This window comes from Ambystoma mexicanum, chromosome 8, assembly GCF_040938575.1.
Source record: "Ambystoma mexicanum isolate Mex_15411 chromosome 8, UKY_AmexF1_1, whole genome shotgun sequence".
Lineage (NCBI taxonomy): Eukaryota > Metazoa > Chordata > Amphibia > Caudata > Ambystomatidae > Ambystoma > Ambystoma mexicanum.
This window is the reverse complement of record NC_090929.1, coordinates 14343220-14362734: the sequence shown is the minus strand read 5'-3', so window position 1 is coordinate 14362734 and position 19515 is coordinate 14343220. Positions and strand designations below refer to the sequence as shown.

The 19515-nt window shown below is 49.2% G+C and overlaps 1 protein-coding gene across 1 annotated transcript in view; it reads left to right on the top strand.

Annotated features, from left to right (window-relative positions):
• Positions 1-19515, top strand: part of CERCAM (cerebral endothelial cell adhesion molecule) — a 244422-nt gene that overhangs the window by 59926 nt on the left and 164981 nt on the right. The window contains exon 4 of the mRNA XM_069609141.1: positions 11076-11210. Coding sequence (XP_069465242.1) covers positions 11076-11210 — 135 coding nt within the window. The remainder of the gene's footprint in view (positions 1-11075; positions 11211-19515) is intronic.

The window sequence follows — 19515 nt, the reverse complement described above, 5'->3', positions numbered from 1 at the left end:
GTGATCCTGACAGTGCTCATGTTTGCTGTCATCCTGTGATCCTGACAGTGCTCATGTTTACTGTTGTCCTGTGATCCTGACAGTGCTCATGTTTACTGTCATCCTGTGATCCTCACAGTGCTCATGTTTCCTGCTTCCTGTGATCCTGACTGTGCCCATGTTTGCTGTCATCCTGTGATCTTGACAGTGCTCATGTTTACTGGCATCCTGTGATCCTGAATGTGCCAGTGTTCACTCTCATCCTATGATCCTGACTGTGCCCATGTTTTTCATCCTGTAATCCTGACAGTGCTCGTGTTTACTGTCATCCTGTGATCCTGACAGTGCCCATGTTTGCTGTCATCCTGTGATCCTGACGTTGCTCATGTTTACTGGCATCCTGTGATCCTGAATGTGCCAGTGTTCACTCTAATCCTATGATCCTGACTGTGCCCATGTTTTTCATCCTGTAATCCTGACAGTGCTCGTGTTTACTGTCATCCTGTGATCCTGACAGTGCCCATGTTTGCTGTCATCCTGTGATCCTGACGTTGCTCATGTTTACTGGCATCCTGTGATCCTGAATGTGCCAGTGTTCACTCTCATCCTATGATCCTGACTGTGCCCATGTTTACTTTCATCCTGTAATCCTGACAGTGCTCATGTTAACTGTCATCCTGTGATCCTCACAGTGCCCATGTTGACCCTCATCCTGCGCGACTGGCTGTGCCCATATTTACTGTCATCCTGTGATCCTGACAGTGCCCATGTTGACCCTCATCCTACAGGACTGACTGTGCTCATGTTTACTGTCATCCTGTGATCCTAACTGTGCCTATGTTTACTGTAATCCCGTGATCATGACTGTGCCCATGTTTATTGTCATTCTGTGATCCTGACGGTGCTCATGTTTACTGTGATCCTGACAGTGCTCATGTTTACTGTGATCCTGTGATCCTGACAGTGCTCATGTTTTCTGTCATCCTGTGATCCTGGCAGCGCTCATGTTTACTGTCATCCTGTGATCCTGACCGTGCCCATGTTTACTGTCATCCTGTGATCCTGGCGGTACTCTTGTTTACTGTCGTCCTGTGATCCTGACAGTGCTCATGTTTACTGTCATCCTGTGATCCTGACTGTGCCCATGTTTACTTTCATCCTGTGATCCTGACTATGCCCATGTTTACTGTCATCCTGTGATCCTGACAGTGCTCATGTTTACTGTCATCCTGTGATCCTGGCGGTACTCTTGTTTACTGTCGTCCTGTGATCCTGACAGTGCTCATGTTTACTGTCATCCTATGATCCTGACAGTGCTCATGTTTACTGTCATCCTGTGATCCTGACTATGCTCATGTTTACTGTCATCCTGACTATGCTCATGTTTACTGTCATCCTGTGATCCTGGCGGTGCTCATGTTTACTGTCATCCTGTGATCCTGACTTTGGGGGTCATTACAAGTTGGGCGGCAAGGGATACCGGGCACCAGTAAGGAGACCGGTGCCGGTAATCCCTTACCGCCCAATTCCGAGGTCCCTTAGCGGGAGCCTCAAAGAACATGTGGTCTGACCACACGTCCTTTACGGGTCCCGCTAAGGGACCAGAGCGCTTAGAGCCCTATGGGGGCTCAAATGGGAATGGGGAATGGTTTGCTTAATGGGGATTTACTGGTCCCTCTAGGGTCGGAATGCACTGGTAAGTCCCCATTGAACAAGACCGGTGCCGGACCCGGTATTGGAGGCAGCCATGGCGCAAATAGCGACATGGCTACCTCCAATCTCGGAATGAGGCCCTATGCTCTTGTTTACTGTCATCCTGTGATCCTGACAGTGCCCATGTTTACTGCTATCCTGTGATCCTGACTGTGCCCATGTTTACTGTTATCCTGGGATTCTGACTGTGCCCATGTTGACCCTCATTCTATGATCCTGACTGTGCCCATTTGAAGGGTGCAGAAGTATGAGTCGGACATAGTGGTGATATATTTTTGGGCAAAGACTTTTATTAACATAAAAGGTTCGGAAACTGGCTCTCTATCCCTAAAAACTATGAGAGGTTTCCGTGCCTCAGTGTAAACGAATGGAAATGTCAGGAAGTCTGAAAGCAAAAAGTATGTCACCATCGTGTCAAAAACCTACTTCTGTCCCTAACACTTACGTTTCTTCAATAACTGTGCAAGGGTGTGTTTTGGTAAATGAAACAATGTTCTTAGTATTCCCAATTAACAGAAAAGTTGCCAAATTAACTGGTAGTAAAGTGATCAAAACAAATGTTCAAAAATCACAAACTTCCAAGATTGGGGTAGTGTTCCTTTCCCCCAGGCGTATTCTTCCGTCCAGAGTTTGGATCATAAATAATGTAAAGTCTCTTCTGTCTTTGGTCTTTTATATCTTATCGTATCTGGATTCCTCTCCACAAAGTATAGGATTCACTTTATAATATCTACAGTGTTTTGTCCCCCTGGTTTCCATTTTTCTATGTGGGTGCGGGTCCCAGACTCACAAAGATCGTTTAACCTCCTCTCTTGCAAAACTGGGCAATTTCCAATAAATGTCTTATTTACAGGGTCCCAGTCCCTCTTGTGGTTAGGCCTTGATTTCTGATATGGGTCTGGGTCCCAGACTCGCACAGCAGCGTTGCTCCCCCCTGGTTTACTCTTCTGCCAAATGAGCAACTGGGTTTGATTCTCTTTCGAGTCCCAGACCCTCTCTTTCGGGGGTGAGTCCCAGACTCGCACAGCAGCGTTGCTCCCTCCTGGTTTACTCTCCAGCCATGTGAGCAACTGGGTTTGATTCTCTTTCGAGTCCCAGACCCTCTCTTTCGGGGGTGAGTCCCCGACTTGCAAGGTGGTGTTACTCCCTCATTGTTTACTCTCCAGCCAAGTGAGCAACTGGATTTGATTCTCTTTCGAGTCCCAGTCCCTCTCTTGCAGGGGTGAGTCCCAGACTTGCAAGGTGGTGTTACTCCCTCTTGGTTTACTCTCCTGTCAAGTGAGCAACATGGTTTTATTTTGTTTTTGCGTCACAGCCCCTCTTTTAAGCTTCCCTTGACCTCTAAAAACGTCTGGTAAACCCATGTACCTGTTCTCTCCTCCTGGAGCAGTACTGGCATTTCCCCACTCACTCTGTTGCTTGCTGGGGCTCCGACAGCTTTTTGGAGAGAGACGGGTTCTGCAGCGCTTCGGGCAGCGTCTCTCCTCTCCCTGCTGTGCGTCCTGCACTGCAAGTGGTTCACTGGGACTCAGGTAGTCTTGAGGTAAGTACCAGCACCAACCCACTCGGCCCTTCATGCTTGGACCTTTGTCTGCCTTTCATCGACCTCGCTCCATAGCTTCCTGGTTGGCTTCCCTCTGCTCACTTGGTGCAGGCAACCCGCTCTGCCTTCTCGGAGATGCGTTCTCTCGTGACTCGTTCTTGGGAGGCTTGTCTCACTCAAACTTCTCTTGCTCAGCTGGTTGACAGCTGATTCTCTTTTTAAAGTCCTGCGCCGGCCAGCTGCCTGCTTTCTGGCAATCGACAACTCGGAAAAAAACGAGACCGCGGGATGCTTAGAGTCTTTAGATATTTCAGGTTTGTCAAGTGTATTAAGTTGGTAAACCGTACATGAAAGCATATTAGTTCTCCCTATAAGGGGGGGAGAACCTGGTATTGGAGAAGGGACAGAGATTGTCAAGGCAGCTGAATACCTAGTTCCCTGAGCGTATTCATCCCTAATTCCACAGGGGGCTTCCCTTCCCTATGTGATCGTCCCTCCGTGCACCACCCCCAAAGGGATTGGAATACTGTGGGCACACTGCCCTGGCCCTATGGGAAAGGTCCCCCCTCTAGAAAAAAAAGAGACGGGGCGTGGCCTGGTGCTCATGGAGTGAGGACGCGGAATCCTTGAGCTCCGGCCGAGCCACTGTGATGCGATCCTGAATTGGGTGCCCTGAGCCCAATAGCACCGTCTACACAACAATCCTCCTGAAGCGGAGGCGAAGACCTGCGCTCTGCAACCAATCCCGACAGAAATCGGAGCTCGGGAGCCTGGTTCGGTGCTCCGGTCCGACTCCCCCCTCCGCCCCGGATGACGCACACAAGATGGTGGCTGCGGTGCCCTAGCGGGCCTGTGACGAGCGGGGACCCCGGGAAGCACACCCACCGTGACCAGCTGGGCATGCACTCCTACCGCAGACTGGCAGCGGGAGCATAGGAGTAGCTCCGCGGGGGGGAGCGACTCTGGAAGACTTGCCGGGCCGCGCACTGAGTGCCCTGAACGACTGGTGAGGGACGCCGTCAGCGCGGGAGGCTGTGCGAGGTCGAGGCAACCAGCCCAGCAATCTCGGAGCTTGGTGAGCACTGTCTACACAACGATCCTCCTGAAGCGGAGGTGAAGACCAACGCTCTGCAACCAACCCCGGCAGAAATCGGAGCTCGGGAGCCTGGTTCGGCGCTCCGATCCGACTCCCCCCTCCACCTCGGACGACGCACACAAGATGACGGCTGTGGTTCCCTAGCGGGCCTGTGGCGTGCGGGGACCCCGGGAGACACACACATCCGCAATCAACCTGGCACGCATTCTTACCGCAGACTGGCAGCGGGAGTACTAGAGTAGCTCCACGTGATGGAGCGGCCCTGAGAGGCCTGCCGGGCCGCACACTGAGCGCCCTGAGCGATCAGCGAGGGACGCCGTCAACGCAAGAGACTGCGCGAGATTGAGGCAATTGGCCTAGCAACCTCGGAGCTTGATCACCCCACAGGTGAGCCGACGGCCGAGACTTGAGGAGACCGGCTGACACACCAGCGGGCGGAGCCCCTTACTGACGCCTGGGTCAGAGCTTTCCCCCGACTCGCTGAAGAGAGCGCAGCGAAGCTGCCAACAGCGGCCCGCCCTCCAGCTCGGCAGGGCGGGAGGCTACGGAGGGTCCCGGAGGCCCGGCCCTCTGGACAAGCAAAATAAGGTAACGGGGATGCATGCCCACACGCTTGGGACGTGCCACATCCTCTAATAAGGGCGCGAGAAGGCCCTGCCCCGGAACTTAGCCTGGGGCACCCGCGGACTCTCCCAGACGCGGAGCTCTACTGTGGCGCGTATGATCAGGGCACACACGCTTTTCCGGGCTGTTTCCATGACAGACTTGCAAGCCGAGGAGAGACCAATACGGTGCGCAAGCCTCTAGAACATATGGATGACCAGCTTGCACTGGTTTGATGCAGCAGTGCACCCCTGTCGACACACTAACCCTGCAGCCTTTCATGGCAACATTATCCCCTGCACTTCACCGCAGTGGTCAGCACGGAAAGGCGACCGTGACAACCACCAAGGACACGCTGCTTCAAAGATCACTTGGGGCACCAAAGAGGAGAGGGCCCACTTCTTCAGCACACAGCGCTGAGTCCACACAGTGTGCTGCAGTGGGGAACCCCTGTGAGGCAGATAGGGATAGACTGGAAAAGGCCTCGCGACTGCCCAGTCAGAAGTGGAGGACAAGACGCCCGCAACAACTGAAAGGACCCAGAGACCCCGAAATGACCACCTTAAGGAGCAAGGTCAAAAATGCCACCATGGATCCTTTTGTTACGTCGAAGTCCCACCCCATCGCCCAATCTACACCAAAAGGCACACCATCACCGATCGGTCCTGAAGAAAGCGCCAAAGACAACCAGGTGCTTGATGCCATTGCAGCCCTAAGAGCGTTCATAGATACGAAAATAGGCGAAGTTAAGGCTGACATACAGCTCATACGCCAGGACGCTCGCAACCTAACAGAACGTGTCACCATCATAGAATCCTCTCAGAAAGAAACTTCAGAAGACACAGCGGATCTCAAGGCTGAGGTGGCGGATCTCAAGAGAAAGGTGGGCTTCCTGGAGGCAAGATCGGAGGAAGCGGAAGGACGCGCTAGGCGCAACAACATTAGAATACTGGGCATTCCTGAGGGGGCTGAGACCGCAGATCCGACTGCCTACATAGAATTCATGATACAGCAGGAAATTGGGGCAGGGAAGCTCTCGCAAGGCTTCGCCATAGAGAGGGCCCACAGATCGCTCCAGAAGATTACCCCCCCGGGTTCCTACCCACGTCCCATTATAGCGAAGGTACTCAACTTCCGGGACAGGGAAGTAATTCTAAAATTCGAGAGAGAGGGCGGAGTGATAGAGCGGGGCAACTCAAAAATCACCATATACCCCGATTACACACAGACGGTACAGAGAGCAAGGAACTCTTTTGTCCCAGTTAAAGCCAGGCTGAGGAAATTAAACTTAAAATATATGCTGCTGTACCCATCCAGGCTAAAGGTGATCTACAAAGGTCGGGCAATATTCCTTGAAACGCCGGCCGCAGCCAACACTTGGATGGAGCGTAATAATCTGGCTGAGGTCCCTGAGGAGCCCACTCACAGAAGTCAAAGTGAAGCGTGCAGCGGGCGATAGACAGACGCTGCAATACTGTCAGCCTTGACGACTAACTTGGACACTATCAAGGAATGGTATGACATCCTCGAAGTAGCATTACTACAGCACGAGAAAGCTAAATGATCACAGGGCCCGTTCGGCCTCCCACTCATGAGCACACAGCACGAACCCACGAAAGAACAGTGCAGGCCAGTTGCCAGCACAAACCCACTCGCGCCGGAAACCCGGATGGGGACAGGTAGCGCGAGGGCACCTGAGCACTGCGCCCTTGAGGCAGGAGCTGGATGCACCAGTTATAGTTATGTTTGTCAAGTTACTGTTCAGACTGCCCTCCTCCTGATGCCTATTGGCCGAACCAAATTGGACCTGCGGTTAGCTACTGAAGCTGACCACCCCAAGCAAGCAGCGCAAGATATGACGCCCAATAACGCACGACCGAGTCGCAGCAGAGACAGAGGGCCTCCCACGGCAGCAGCAAACTCATGGCAGCACAAATCAAGATAATCTCTTGGAATGTTAGGGGGATGGGATCCTACCTACGGAGAAACCGTATACACTCCTATCTGAAGAGGAAGAAGGTATCAATCGCCCTCTTGCAGGAAACGCACCTCCAGACGGACACCATGGACAAACTGGCAGACTATTGGGGCGGCCAGGGCAGCGGTGCATCCTACTCGAGGTACGCACGAGGCGTATATACATGGGTGAGTCCAGAAACACCATTTCACCAGATGGGGGTGGAAGCAGACAAAGAAGGCAGATACGTGGTAGTGTGGGGTATGATAGAGAACTTCCGCTTATGTAGCATGAACTCTTATTTTCCTCAGCATGGCATACCTTCCTACCTTAAGCAACTATGCGCTAGAATCACGCATCACATGGAGGACTCCTTCATATGGGGGGGAGATTTTAATTGTGTGATGAATGAGGAAATGGACAGATCCATCACTCCACGCACCCTCAACAACCCTGCCCCGAGAGCGCTCCGCAGCGCTGTGGTTGACCTGCACTTAGCTGATATCTGGCGAGACCTGCATCCCACGGACAGGTCCTACTCATTCTACTCGGCCCCCCATGGTCTGCACACCAGGATAGATCACTTCTTCATCTACGGCGAGCTACTCCCACTGGTGAAATCTGCGGACTACCTGAGTAGGTCGATTCCTCTGTTACTGCAGCTTAATCTAAGAGGCCCCCGGCCCCCCATTCCGATGTGGCGTATGTCCGCAGAAACCTTAACAGACCCTGCATTCAAGGAAACTCTAGGGGAAAAGCTGGAGGAATACATACAGATTAACAAGGGATCAGTCAAGAAGTGGAGCACGCTCTGGGAAGCCATGAAGGTGGTAACAAAGGGAGAGATAATGGCAGAAGCAGGTGGGATCAGGAGGCAACTGAAAAAGGAGCTGGAGGCCAAGGAGGAAGAGATCAGACACCTGGAAAGCAGCCTGCCCCCGACCACTGAGAGGGAGACTAGACTGAGTGAACTCAGAGAGGACTGCAGAACTGCGTGGGAAAGGCTGTCCAAGTTCGACTTCTCCACGCGAACTCTCAGGGCACACAAGGAAGCAGACAAGCCGGGCAGGATACTTGCTTGGTTATGCAGGAAGGAGCACCCGAGGCAAGCTCTCACAGAGATCAAGGATGAAAATGGTACAGTCCACAGGACGCAACAAGCAATAAACGAAGTTTTCTCAGACTTCTACGCCAAGCTCTATGCCCACGATGAGCGAGTCCCTGAAGAGGATATCAGAGTCACTCTGGCCGAAGTTGGTCTCCCTAAAGTGAGCCAGGAACAACGAGACAAGCTGGGTGAGGAAATTACAACGGATGACATCTCAGAGGCAATCAGGTCCCTCTCCACAAGCAAGACTCCCAGGACAGATGGCCTTATCCCAGAATTCTACAAGGCCTATGAGGAAATCTTAACCCTGATGCTGCATGGAGTATACGCGGAGGCATACGAAACCGGGACACTACCGGGCACCATGAGAGAGACCCTTATAGTACCAATACTTAAACCAGGCAAACCTGCTGATGAATGCGACTCGTACCGCCCCCTGGCGATGCTGAACTATGACAGCAAAATTCTTACAACCATACTAGCCAAAAGGCTTTCGAAGGTGATAGGGTCTCTAATACATGAGGACCAGAACGGTTTTGTCCCAGGACGCAACACTTGAGAAGGCTCCAACATGTAATGGCACAAACAGCGGGGTGCGAAGAAGACCTGGCAGTACTCTCGCTTGATGCCATAAAGGCATTCGACTCGATATTCTGGGAATGGCTGATCGAGACCCTAAGGGAGTTTGGACTCGGCGAGCACTTCATCCGATGGGTTAAAGTACTTTACAGCAACCCGGTGGCGAGAGTGAAGACTGGAGGTATGGTGTCGGGTGCTTGGGCTATCGAAAGGGGAACCAGGCAGTGCCCGCTATCCCCGATGCTATACATTCTTGGCTTGGAACCGGTAGCAATCTATTTCAGGAAGCAACTCTTCGACGCAGGCATCAGCATAGGCGGGATAGACAACATCATTTCCCTGTATGCGGATGATGTCCTTTTATACCTGAGAAACCCCCGAGACAATGCACCCACTGCATTGGACATCCTTGACAATTTTGCAAAATACTCGTGGATAAAATCCAGCAGAAAGAAATCATGCTCCTTCCCTCTCGCCGGACTTAGGGGGAAGGGTACAGGGGAGCTACCTGAGATTGGGATCCAATGGCAGACGAAAGCCTTCTGATACCTTCGCCTTACCATCATGCACACACCAGCCTCCACACATGAATGTAATACGGAGGCAGCAACGTGCGGGGTGCGGAGATCTATCAAATTCTGGTCGAAACTTCCTCTCTCAATGATGGGCAGGGCAGCTATCTCCAAAATGATAATACTGCCGAGATTCCTCGATTACTTCACCAACATAACATACTACATACCCCCGCCCTTCTTCAGGAAACTTGAATCCCTAATCAGAGACTTCCTTTGGGGCCGAACCAGACACAAACTAACATTGAACATTCTCACGCTCCCCTACGTGGAGGGCGGAATTCAAGTTTTGGAATTCCAGAGATATTACCTAGCGGCACAGATGTCTCATGTAGCTAGGGGGCTATCGGACGAACCCTCGTCTGAGATGAGCCTCCTCCGCCAGCTGACGAACCCATTGCACCCCAAAGAGGTCATATGGAGCACGCAACTGGGACCTCCTGACCCGCCCATGATAGTTAAACTAGGGAGACAAGTTTGGAACAAGGTCGGATCACTACTCGGACTGCAGCACCCATATATGCCTGACACTCCCATGCTAGCTGATGTGTGCAAGATTCCCACCGACTTACCAACAATGAGGAGCTGGGAGAACTGTGGCCTCTACACATGGGGAGATATGTATGATGAGGGATCGTTCAGGGACTTCGACTCTTTTCAGGAGAAGGACGGGCTTGCCCCGGGCCAGTTCCTATGGTACCAACGGGTGAAACATGTAGATAAGAAAAAATTGAGCACATGGCCTGAGGAGCCGGAAACGCACCCCCTTGTGCAGGAGCTGTACAGCATAGGCGACGGCTGGAGGCCGACATCAAGGCTATATACACAAATAAACAACAGGCCCAATCCGAGAGGTATGTGCCTGAAAGAGATATGGGAAACTGACCTGGGTACTGAAATCACGGATGCCGAATGGGCTAGAGTCTTGATGTACCCGAAGGAGGTGTCACGGAACGCTAGGTTCAGGCTGACCCAGCTGAATGTTCTCTACAGGACTTACATGACCCCACACAGGATAGCCACATTCAACAACAAAATCCCCCTGACTTGCCCATGGTGCTCCTCTGAACCAGCTGACATGATTCACATGTTTTGGGCTTGCCCCAAATCGTAGAAGCTCTGGCTCGCCGCTGAAGAGACCAGCAGGAGAGCTGGTCTGGAAAGATATGAATGGACACCCAAGGAGTGTCTTTTGGGCACTCCCCCGAGACTGACCAAAATCAGGCACTTAGTGAAGTTCATGGACATTGCGTGCATATTGACGAAAAGAACGATTGCAATGGCCTGGAAGTCGCCGAGAGGCCCTATGTACGAACCCTGGATCAGGGAAATGGAGTGATGGACCACTGCTGAAACTAGAGCCTGGGAGGAAGGGAACAACAGAGGTGGAGAAGACGTAAGCGCCACATTGGAATCCTGGAAGGCCCTTATGAGGGATATGATCTTCTCCACAAACTTTAAGCCCCCCTGAGCCTACCTCCCTGGCACGAACTGCAAGCATGACATGCTGATATGTACCCTGGCATCGCACCACATGAAGAGCAAGAACGAGTGACGCAGCCGGCCCTGGGGGCCCAACTGGGAGAACCGGTGGGCTGTGGGACGCTGGGAGAAGGGACAGTCAAAGTTGTTGTTATTGTTTACTTGTTGTTATCTACTGTTTAACTGGCATACGTGACATATAATTGCTGATATGATGCACAACCTGTGCTCACTTGCTTTTTGTTTATCTATAAATGACAATAAAAACATTTAAAAATAAAACTAGAAAAAAAAGAGACGACATCCTCAGGTTCGTCAGCATGTTTTACCTTGTCCTATTCCTACGGGACTGACCGTGCCTATGTGTATCTGTGTTCAGCAATATTGGACCTGTCACTGTTTTCTGCCATTCTCCGGTGCTGATTCTGTGTGTTTCTCTCCAGTTTGCGGATACTGACAGCATCCTCACCAATGACCAGACCCTGCATCTGCTGATGGCTGAGAATCGCTCTGTTATTGCTCCTATGCTGGACTCGCAGACATACTACTCCAACTTCTGGTGCGGCATCACTCCACAGGTGAGCGGTCTTCCAGAGCAGAGTATGACAGTGAAGAGAGGGAGGCAGTCATGAGATCAGCAGGGAGGTCGGTAGGTCACTCTAGTGGTGCAGTGACTCCTGGCGCAGAATACAGGCACTCAAGCCAGAGCATAGATGGTCCTAAAGAAGATGCAGTCCTATAATCACTGGAAGTCGAAACTAGGTCGCAGCGCTGAAGCAGATGTGATCATTTGAGCTCTTTGAAAGAGTTTTTTTTGTCCGTACTAGTTGACTTTATGGGTTTTCTTGAGTCCAATGTGCTGAATGTTTTTTTGAGTATTGTTTTTTCATGTTTTCTTCAGTGTAGGCTTAAAAATGGTTGATTCGCGTGTTGATATATATATTTTTTAATTAGTGATTTAGATTTTGATTTGGGAAGATGTACATTATCAATAAAAATAAAAACAAATTCTGTAAGACGTGGCATACCATAAAAACACAGCAAATTAACATCACAATAGCCATAAAGATATCAAACGAGTGACGTCATCACATAGACTTAAAAACAAAACTCTAAAATCATGAACAATCAAACCTCAATAAAAACACCCCACCCGGACAAAATCCACCTGTAACAAATAATGTAATGCAGGCTCGTAGCGTCGCAGGCCACGGCCCTGCAAAGCGGGTTTTATTGTGTGTTCCCTTATTGTTGAAAAGGTGGGGCAAAATATAAAAAAGTGTGCCAGATCTTCTTTGGGTGTCCTACAAAGTAGACAAAACTGGTCCCTCCTCCCTTTGGCCCATCTGACATCACAGCTCTCAGGTGTATGCAGTTGAAACGAGCCTTGAAACAGGAAAGGGCTGCGACAGATGGTTGGGCCGGCTCAGGTATTCCTGAAGACCCGAGGACGTAATCAGTGAATTTATCCTATTGGCAGGCTTCATAAGTTCTGAAGACGCTCTTCTGACGAAAGGAAGCTGAAGCAGTCTTCTTCTCACAGAAGGTATAGTCTCAGAAGATAACAGAACTGAGTCTCAGAAGATAGCAAAACTGGTGTAGGAAACCAATAACGCACCCCTGCATCAGCCAGCAACGTTTTCACGTGCCTGAGCCAAGGGATTTTTAGATACGGGTCTCTGCGTAGCCAATAGCGAATTATTTCCTGAGTCAAAGTGGCTCTAGTGTTTCCCCAGATTTTGAGCCAATGGCGGACCGGTAAAGCTACAACCAGATCACCCAAGAACAGGCAACCAAGCTCTTGGTGTACTGCAAAATTAGGAGCAGACCCAGGCAGCCCCAGAATGCTCTTAAAAAAGTCAGTCTTGGCCACCTGGATGGGCTCCAATTTGCCAAAGCCCCACAGCCCCATACCATATCTTGCCACAGACGTGGCTTTGCCATGATAGACTTTCAATACCAATTTTAACCGGTTTCGCATTAAATGAGCCCAAAGCTCTGGTTCCCACCCTCCTCCCCCCGGTTGCCTGCTTAAACCGTTGTGAGTGCATCTCAATGTGTGCCTCTGGCCCAACATTTGCAGAGAATCTTTCCGCAAGATAGCCAAAATGGTTCACTCTAGGGATTAACTCTCCTTTGCAAAAGATTCCTAGAGACCTAGGGGGATGCTTCCTTCCGCAAAAGGCCATAACGGCTGATTTCCAGGCATTTATCTTAAGCCCAGGATTATCCATGAAACCAGAGTAGTCATCCACCAAACGTTGTAGTGATCTGGGGGTGCGGGCAAGTAAGACCACGTCAATCGCGAATAAGGGCAGACGTCTATTGCCCAGCCTGGGGAAGTCAGAGGGTGATTTCAATAGATGTTCGTGTAGGCTTTTAGTGTGATGACAAAAATGCAGGGGAGCCAGGACACCCCGGACGCACCCCCACACTCCACTTGGAAAGAGGGGGTTCGTTGTACATCAGCTCCACTCCTCACTTGGGCAACTGTAGAGAGGTGTAATCTTATCATCAATCCACCAGTGGGCCGGGGCAGTTCATGGTTCATGGATCTGAGCACGCTCCACAGTCTAACAAGATCGACTTTATCGGAGGCCGTGCTCCGATCCATGGAAGCCAAAAGAATGGGCTCCTCCTTAACAAACAGCGAATTTGCTGCAATCAAATAAAGACTCAGAGTCTGCTCTGCTGTGCAAAGACCCGGCCTGAAGCCCAGTTGAATAGGGGAGAAAATGTTTGCGTTCTCAGCCCAAGACTTGTCTCCCGAAAATAGCCCGTCCCAAGATCGTAAAAGCTGAATCTAGCAAGGAGAACGGTCTGTAAGACCCTAGCTGCTCCCTTGGACCCTTTTTATATATTGGACAAATCAGCACACAAGACCAAGAGGCAGGAATCGGTCCTCCAGCACAGGCAGCATTAAATCCCAGGGTCAGAACAGGAGCCCACAAGTCCAGCTGTGCCATGAACAGGTCTGCTGGAACATTGTATGGGCCGGGGGCCCTGTTCCCACCCTGGTTTTTGATAGCCAAGAAAACCTATACATACTCGCACAGTCGCTGCCAAACAGGGAGGAATAATGAGCTACCCATGACCGTTCCCACAGGTCCTACATTTTATAAACGTCCATTGCTAACAATTTCCCAGAACAATTTAGCCTTGTTAGAGACTGAGGAATGAATCCAGTGCTGCCATGTCTCTCTTTTAATGTCTTGCTTCCTGCGCACCATAGCTTTCCTACATGCTGTTCGAGCCCCAATCCTCTAGTATAGCCATTAAGTGGTTTTCATCAGCATAGTTGAGTCTTTCCACTGGACACTCTTCCCTTTCGTTCCTTTTGATGTTAGGCCCCAGTGTCAGTGGGTTGAGGGGGTCCCCTACCAACTCTTACCTGGTGCAATCCTCTGGCCACAGACCCTGTTAAACTCCTGCTCCGAACCTCTGGCGGGTGGCTGTCTATTCCCCTCGTGCACACACTCTCACATGCTCACATGTATGCAGCAGTCACAACCACCCAACAAAATACAAATGCGGTGCAGAACAGAACACAGCCTATCTTAAAGACTCACCAAGCACATGGTGACCCCAACAACAGTTCACAGCTTTAACTTTTTTATTTAGCTACATAACTATTTACTTGTGCACCCTGACGTTACTATCAGCCAAAAGCTATATTACCCTTGATGCTATTTGACACAGCCGTCTGCACACACCAGATATTTTAGACTACAGCTCCTCCAAGGCCTAGCTACCATTGTCAATGGTCAGGGACCATGCAAGTCACACTCCAAAGCATCTAGAAAGCCAAAGGTTGTTGGCTCCTGTCCTACACCTACAGCTGAACACCAAACCTAATGTTCATACATGCGCAGTCACCAAAACATACATCTGAGCACACACTGCCAACCTAGTACTGCTCAGATGCAAATTGAGAAGCAAATCCTTCAAACAAAGACTTAAAGCATAAATATACACCCAGTCCCAATATTTAATAACTTAATACTTAACAACCCAATAGCTGCTTCTTCTCCATTCCATAACATAACCCGCAAGACATTAACTCCTAGCTTTCAACACATGCCATTGCCTAATACAACAAAAGGGACACATAAGGCTGGTATTGTGGTGGTATGGTTTGCTTTGAAGGCGGTGGCTTGCCATAGGATTGTGGCGTGTTTTGGCCTTGCAGCGTATTGTGGTGGTATGGTCTGCTTTGAAGGTTGTGGCTTGGAATAGGATTGTGCTTTGAAGGCTGTGTCTTGCAATAGGAGTGTGGCTTGTTTTAGTTTTGCAGCGTATTGAGGTGGTATGGTTCTTTGAATGCTGTAGCTTGCCATAGGAGTTTGACATGGTTTGGCCTTGCAGCGTATTATGGTGGTATGGTTCTTTGAAAGCTGTGGCTTGCCATAGGAGTGTGGCGTGTTTTGGCCTTGCAACGCATTGTGGTGGTATGGTTTGCTTTGAAGTCTGTGGCTTGCCATTGGAGCGTGGCATGGTTTGGCCTTGCAGCGTATTATGGTGTTATGGTTTGCTTTGAAGGTTGTGGGTTGTCATAGGATTGTGCTTTGAAGACTGTGGCCTGCCATAGGAGTGTGGCTTGTTTTGGCCTTACAGCGTATTGTGGTGGTATGGCTTGCTTTGAAGGCTGTGACTTGCCATAGGTGTGTGGCATAGTTTGGCCTTGCAGTGTATTGTGGTGGTATGCTTTGCTTTGAAGGTTGGGGCGTGCCACATGCCATAGAAGTATGCCATGTTTTGACCTTGCAGCGTATTGTGGTGGTATGCTTTGCTTTGGAGGTTGTGGCTTGCCATAGGAGTGTAGCTTGTTTTAGTCTTGCAGCTTATTGTCGTGGTATGGTTTGCTTTGAAGGCTGTTGTTAAGGAGAATTCTCATTTTATGGCTAATTTCCCTTACCTATAGAGTCCCCCAGCAGCTTTGCTGGATTTGAAGGGTTTGTTTTTTTCCTGCTAAAAGTGTGACTCTTTTTCCCACGCTTAGGCATATTTGCTATGTGTGTTCTAGGCTATTTTTTGTGTTTAATGCCTATGGGATCTTTTGTCACCCAAAGGAACCATCTTTATGCACATGTGTTGCACAGCACCCTCAGTGCAGTAACACAGGGGTGTCGTAGCGACCCCCAAACATAGACTCCATACCCTGGGACTGACTACTGTCTCCCAGGGCATGTAAAGTCCCAACTGACTTTACTAGTCAATTTTTATGAACTAAACCAGTACAACCCATCTTACTATGGAGGTACTGGGAAGGGTTAATAGTTTTTCTCTGGTGTTCATTTTTGAGAGGGTACCGTACAGTCCCTCTCTCAAATGTTTCTGGCTGGTGGTAGTGGTTACTACCGAAAATATTCGACCGTGAATATTTCCCTATGGGATTTTCCTTTTGTTCAAGGCTACCACCTTTTCTGACAGCCTCTAACATACCACTGGTTTATTTTATTATTAACTTTACTCCGGTAGGTTTTATTTGCCAGAACTTGAATATAAATTCTTTCTCGTGCCTTTCTCTAAACTCCTAACCCAGGTCTGAGATCCTTTGTTTGTCCTTTTGGCGGGTTTCTGCCAAGAAGCCCTCCTTTCGGCGCCACTGAGTCTGGGGTGGGTCCGTTGTGTGGGAGGGGGAGTAGGACCCCTGGACAGGGTTGCCGCAGCAACCCATGTCGCACTCTAACCTGATAGGCTGGAGGGTCTGTGTGAGTGACAGCTAAGCTGTATGAATGGGGATCTTTTTGCATAAAAGCAGGGTCCTGAGGACTGGAAGAGCAAGACGTCGCCAATGGAACTGAGGAACCGAAGAGGAGAGAAGCCGAAGACATCTGCAACGACTGAACCACCGGTGAAGCCCTGCTGCAGCGTCTCACCACTTTTCTTCACACGACGAGAGGAGATCTTCATCTGAAAGAGCCTTCTTCCCTTGAGCTTTGAGCTGGTGGGGCCAACCAGTTTGCCAATCGCCTTCTTGGACCTGCCCTGGTCGAATTGCCAGTGCCCAGCACTTGGAGGCCGGATAGCCAGGCAGCCATCCACTCGGGCTGTGATTTAAAGGGGCGTACCTTTTATTCGTTGGGCAGCACCGCGGCTGGTTTCATCCCTGGGTAGTGCAGTCCTCTGCTGGATCACACGTAATGCAGGAACTACCAGGAACAACCGCCACCGCAGGAGCCTCTTCTTCTTTTCAAGGTACTTTGTTCCGCCAGGCCTCCCTTTTTGTGTGGTAGTGCTAAAGGTGTTTTAAATCCTTTATCTACCTGTTGGGTTGGCCGCCCCTATCGTCTATCGTCTAACATTGTCTTTCGCCTTCTGTACCCACCTTTTCGAATCGTTAACCAAAGACTTGACTGCAGCTATAAGAACATTTTGCTCCTGGGCCCTTGCCCTCTACCATTGACTCTGGCACAGGCCTATGGACTCTGGCTAAATTTGTTAGAACTGCCTTCTTTAGATTGCTTCTCAACTAGAACTGTCTTGGTGCACCTACTTCTTATAACCACCTTTTTCTTCCCACTTTTAAATTTTGTGAAGTGCCATTTTCTTCGGTTTGCATTTAAGTATTCTCTATGCTAAAGTACTGCCTTGCCTAAACTTGTTCACAGACTTATTGGGAAGTGTTGCTAAGGTGCATAAGAAGATATTCCTGTATAACTTGTTCTTTCCCTCCCTTGTGAGAAATTGCTAGAGTGCCATTTGTGTTTGGTTTTCACTGTGCCGTTTTGCTCAGTTTTCACTCTTGCTCAAACTTGTCTACAATTTAACTAGGGAGTTGTGCATACTTTTCTTGACTGATTTTAACTTGCTTTATTAACTGTGATTAATGTGTTGAACTAGATGTGTGTAAAATAAATATATATTCTTTTTAATACAAAGCTTTGGTCAGTGTTTCCTTGTACCATAGCACTGTAGTCCTATTGTGTAAACCCTGAATACTGCTCATCTCCCTCTTGAGATACGTCTGACTGCTTAGCCACAGCTACCAACTAAATCTTTGTGGTACAGACTGATACCAAAGGGGATTTATTGCTCATACGTGTAGTCTTAATCTTCTGTAGTGCTCCCTAAGGGAACTGCACAGGATTCTGCCTTACACTGGTGTACAGCGGTGAGGATAAAATTATTGGATTTACATTTTAGTGTGCTGCTAGTGCCTTGATTCAATTAACCACAAGGCTAACAATCACAAAAAGTTTATTTTAAACAAAGTCAAAGTATGGAAAGCTATAGCCAGGAGACCCTCTTTACCAATACTGCTGATTATTTAAGGGATCTGTGTAGACAGAAAGGTCTTCCTGTCAAAGGCAAGAAATCAGAAATGATTTATAGACTGTTAGAAAAACAAAGTCTGGATAGTGGTGCTGTAGGGCCCACTACTCCAGCAAATGTAGCAAACATTGAGGATGATAATGTTGAAAATGTTATTATTGAAGCAGATGAGGAAGAGGAGGATAACAATGTCACCCCCTCTGGCCCTCTGCCTGCTCAAAGGCCTCAGCCTGTGGCTACTGGACCCTTACCAGGTCCCACATTAAGTCCTGAATTTATCACTCTAGAAAAAATGAGACGAGTTACAATTCAAAAGAATTAGTGCCCAAACTGAACAGAGACATCAAGAACTAAGGCTCAAAGAATTAGAGCTCAACCATGAGCTTGAGATGAAGAAATTGTCTTTGGAAAATGCTTCTCTCCCCGAATCTTCTAGATCTTCCAGTCCAAAAAGACCCCGGATGCCTAAAGAGATTGTGGGTATGTATGAACCTAAGTTGGATGTATTAGATTGGCTTGCTATCTTTGAATATAATCATAGGCTTCAGGATATCACAGGGAATCAGTTGATCCCCTGATTATTCTCTAGACTCCCCCTGTTGCATCTGATGTGGTAATGGAGTTGGGGGAGATGGATAGGATGGATTATGAATGTGTAAAACATGCTTTGATAGCTAGATTTGGGAAGACACCTTCTCAGTACCTTAAGAGGTTTAGGACGCTCAAAAAGCATGACAGTACCCCTTGGGCTACTTGGGAGAATGAGTGTTTGAAGAACTTAGAGGGATGGATTAAGGGTTATAAAGCTAACACTTATGAAGGAATGAGAAATCTTGTCATGTTGGAGTCTATTTATGATGCCTGCTCTCCTGAGCTCAGACAGCACTTGGCTGATTCTATGAAAATAGATTCCAAGAAGCTAGCTAAGGCTGCTGACTTGTGGGTTGCCAACAGGGCTACTCACAAGGATTCAGGGGTCACTCAGAAAAAGGATGAGGGGAAAGCAGCCTAAGAAAGACAACAAAGAGCATTCAAATAATTCCAATTCCAAAGAGGCTCCCAAACAAAATTCTAAGGGTAAGCCCCAAGGGAAACCTAATCAGGCTAGTGTACCTCCTGGTCCCAGACCAGAAGGAGGTCAGAACAAGCCACCATTCATAAAGACAGTTGGGAAATGTTATGTTTGTGGCTCTACTGATCATGTGAGAGGGGATCCCAGATGCAAGGGTAAACCATCAGGGGTCCACACTGTCTCCTTAGCCTTCGTTCCAGAGGAGGACGTACATATGGCCAGTGGAAACTTTCAACTACTAGCTGAAGACCCCTTCAGAGTCTCAGCTAGTGTATCTTTAGTATCCCTAGGGTTGTGGGAACATCAGAATTTAGATGTGTATAATTCTATCCCTCCTAATACTAAAGAGTATTATAAAGACAGTGTCCTAGTGAATGGTCAGGAGACCCCTGCCATTAGAGACACTGGAGCCAGCATAACTGTGGTGGATGAATCTTTTTTCAAGGTGGAGGATGTTGCTAAGGCACCCAAACGCCTCACCAAGTTAGCTGGAGGGCCTGTGCAGATGCTTCCCCAATTACCAGCTCTCATCCAGT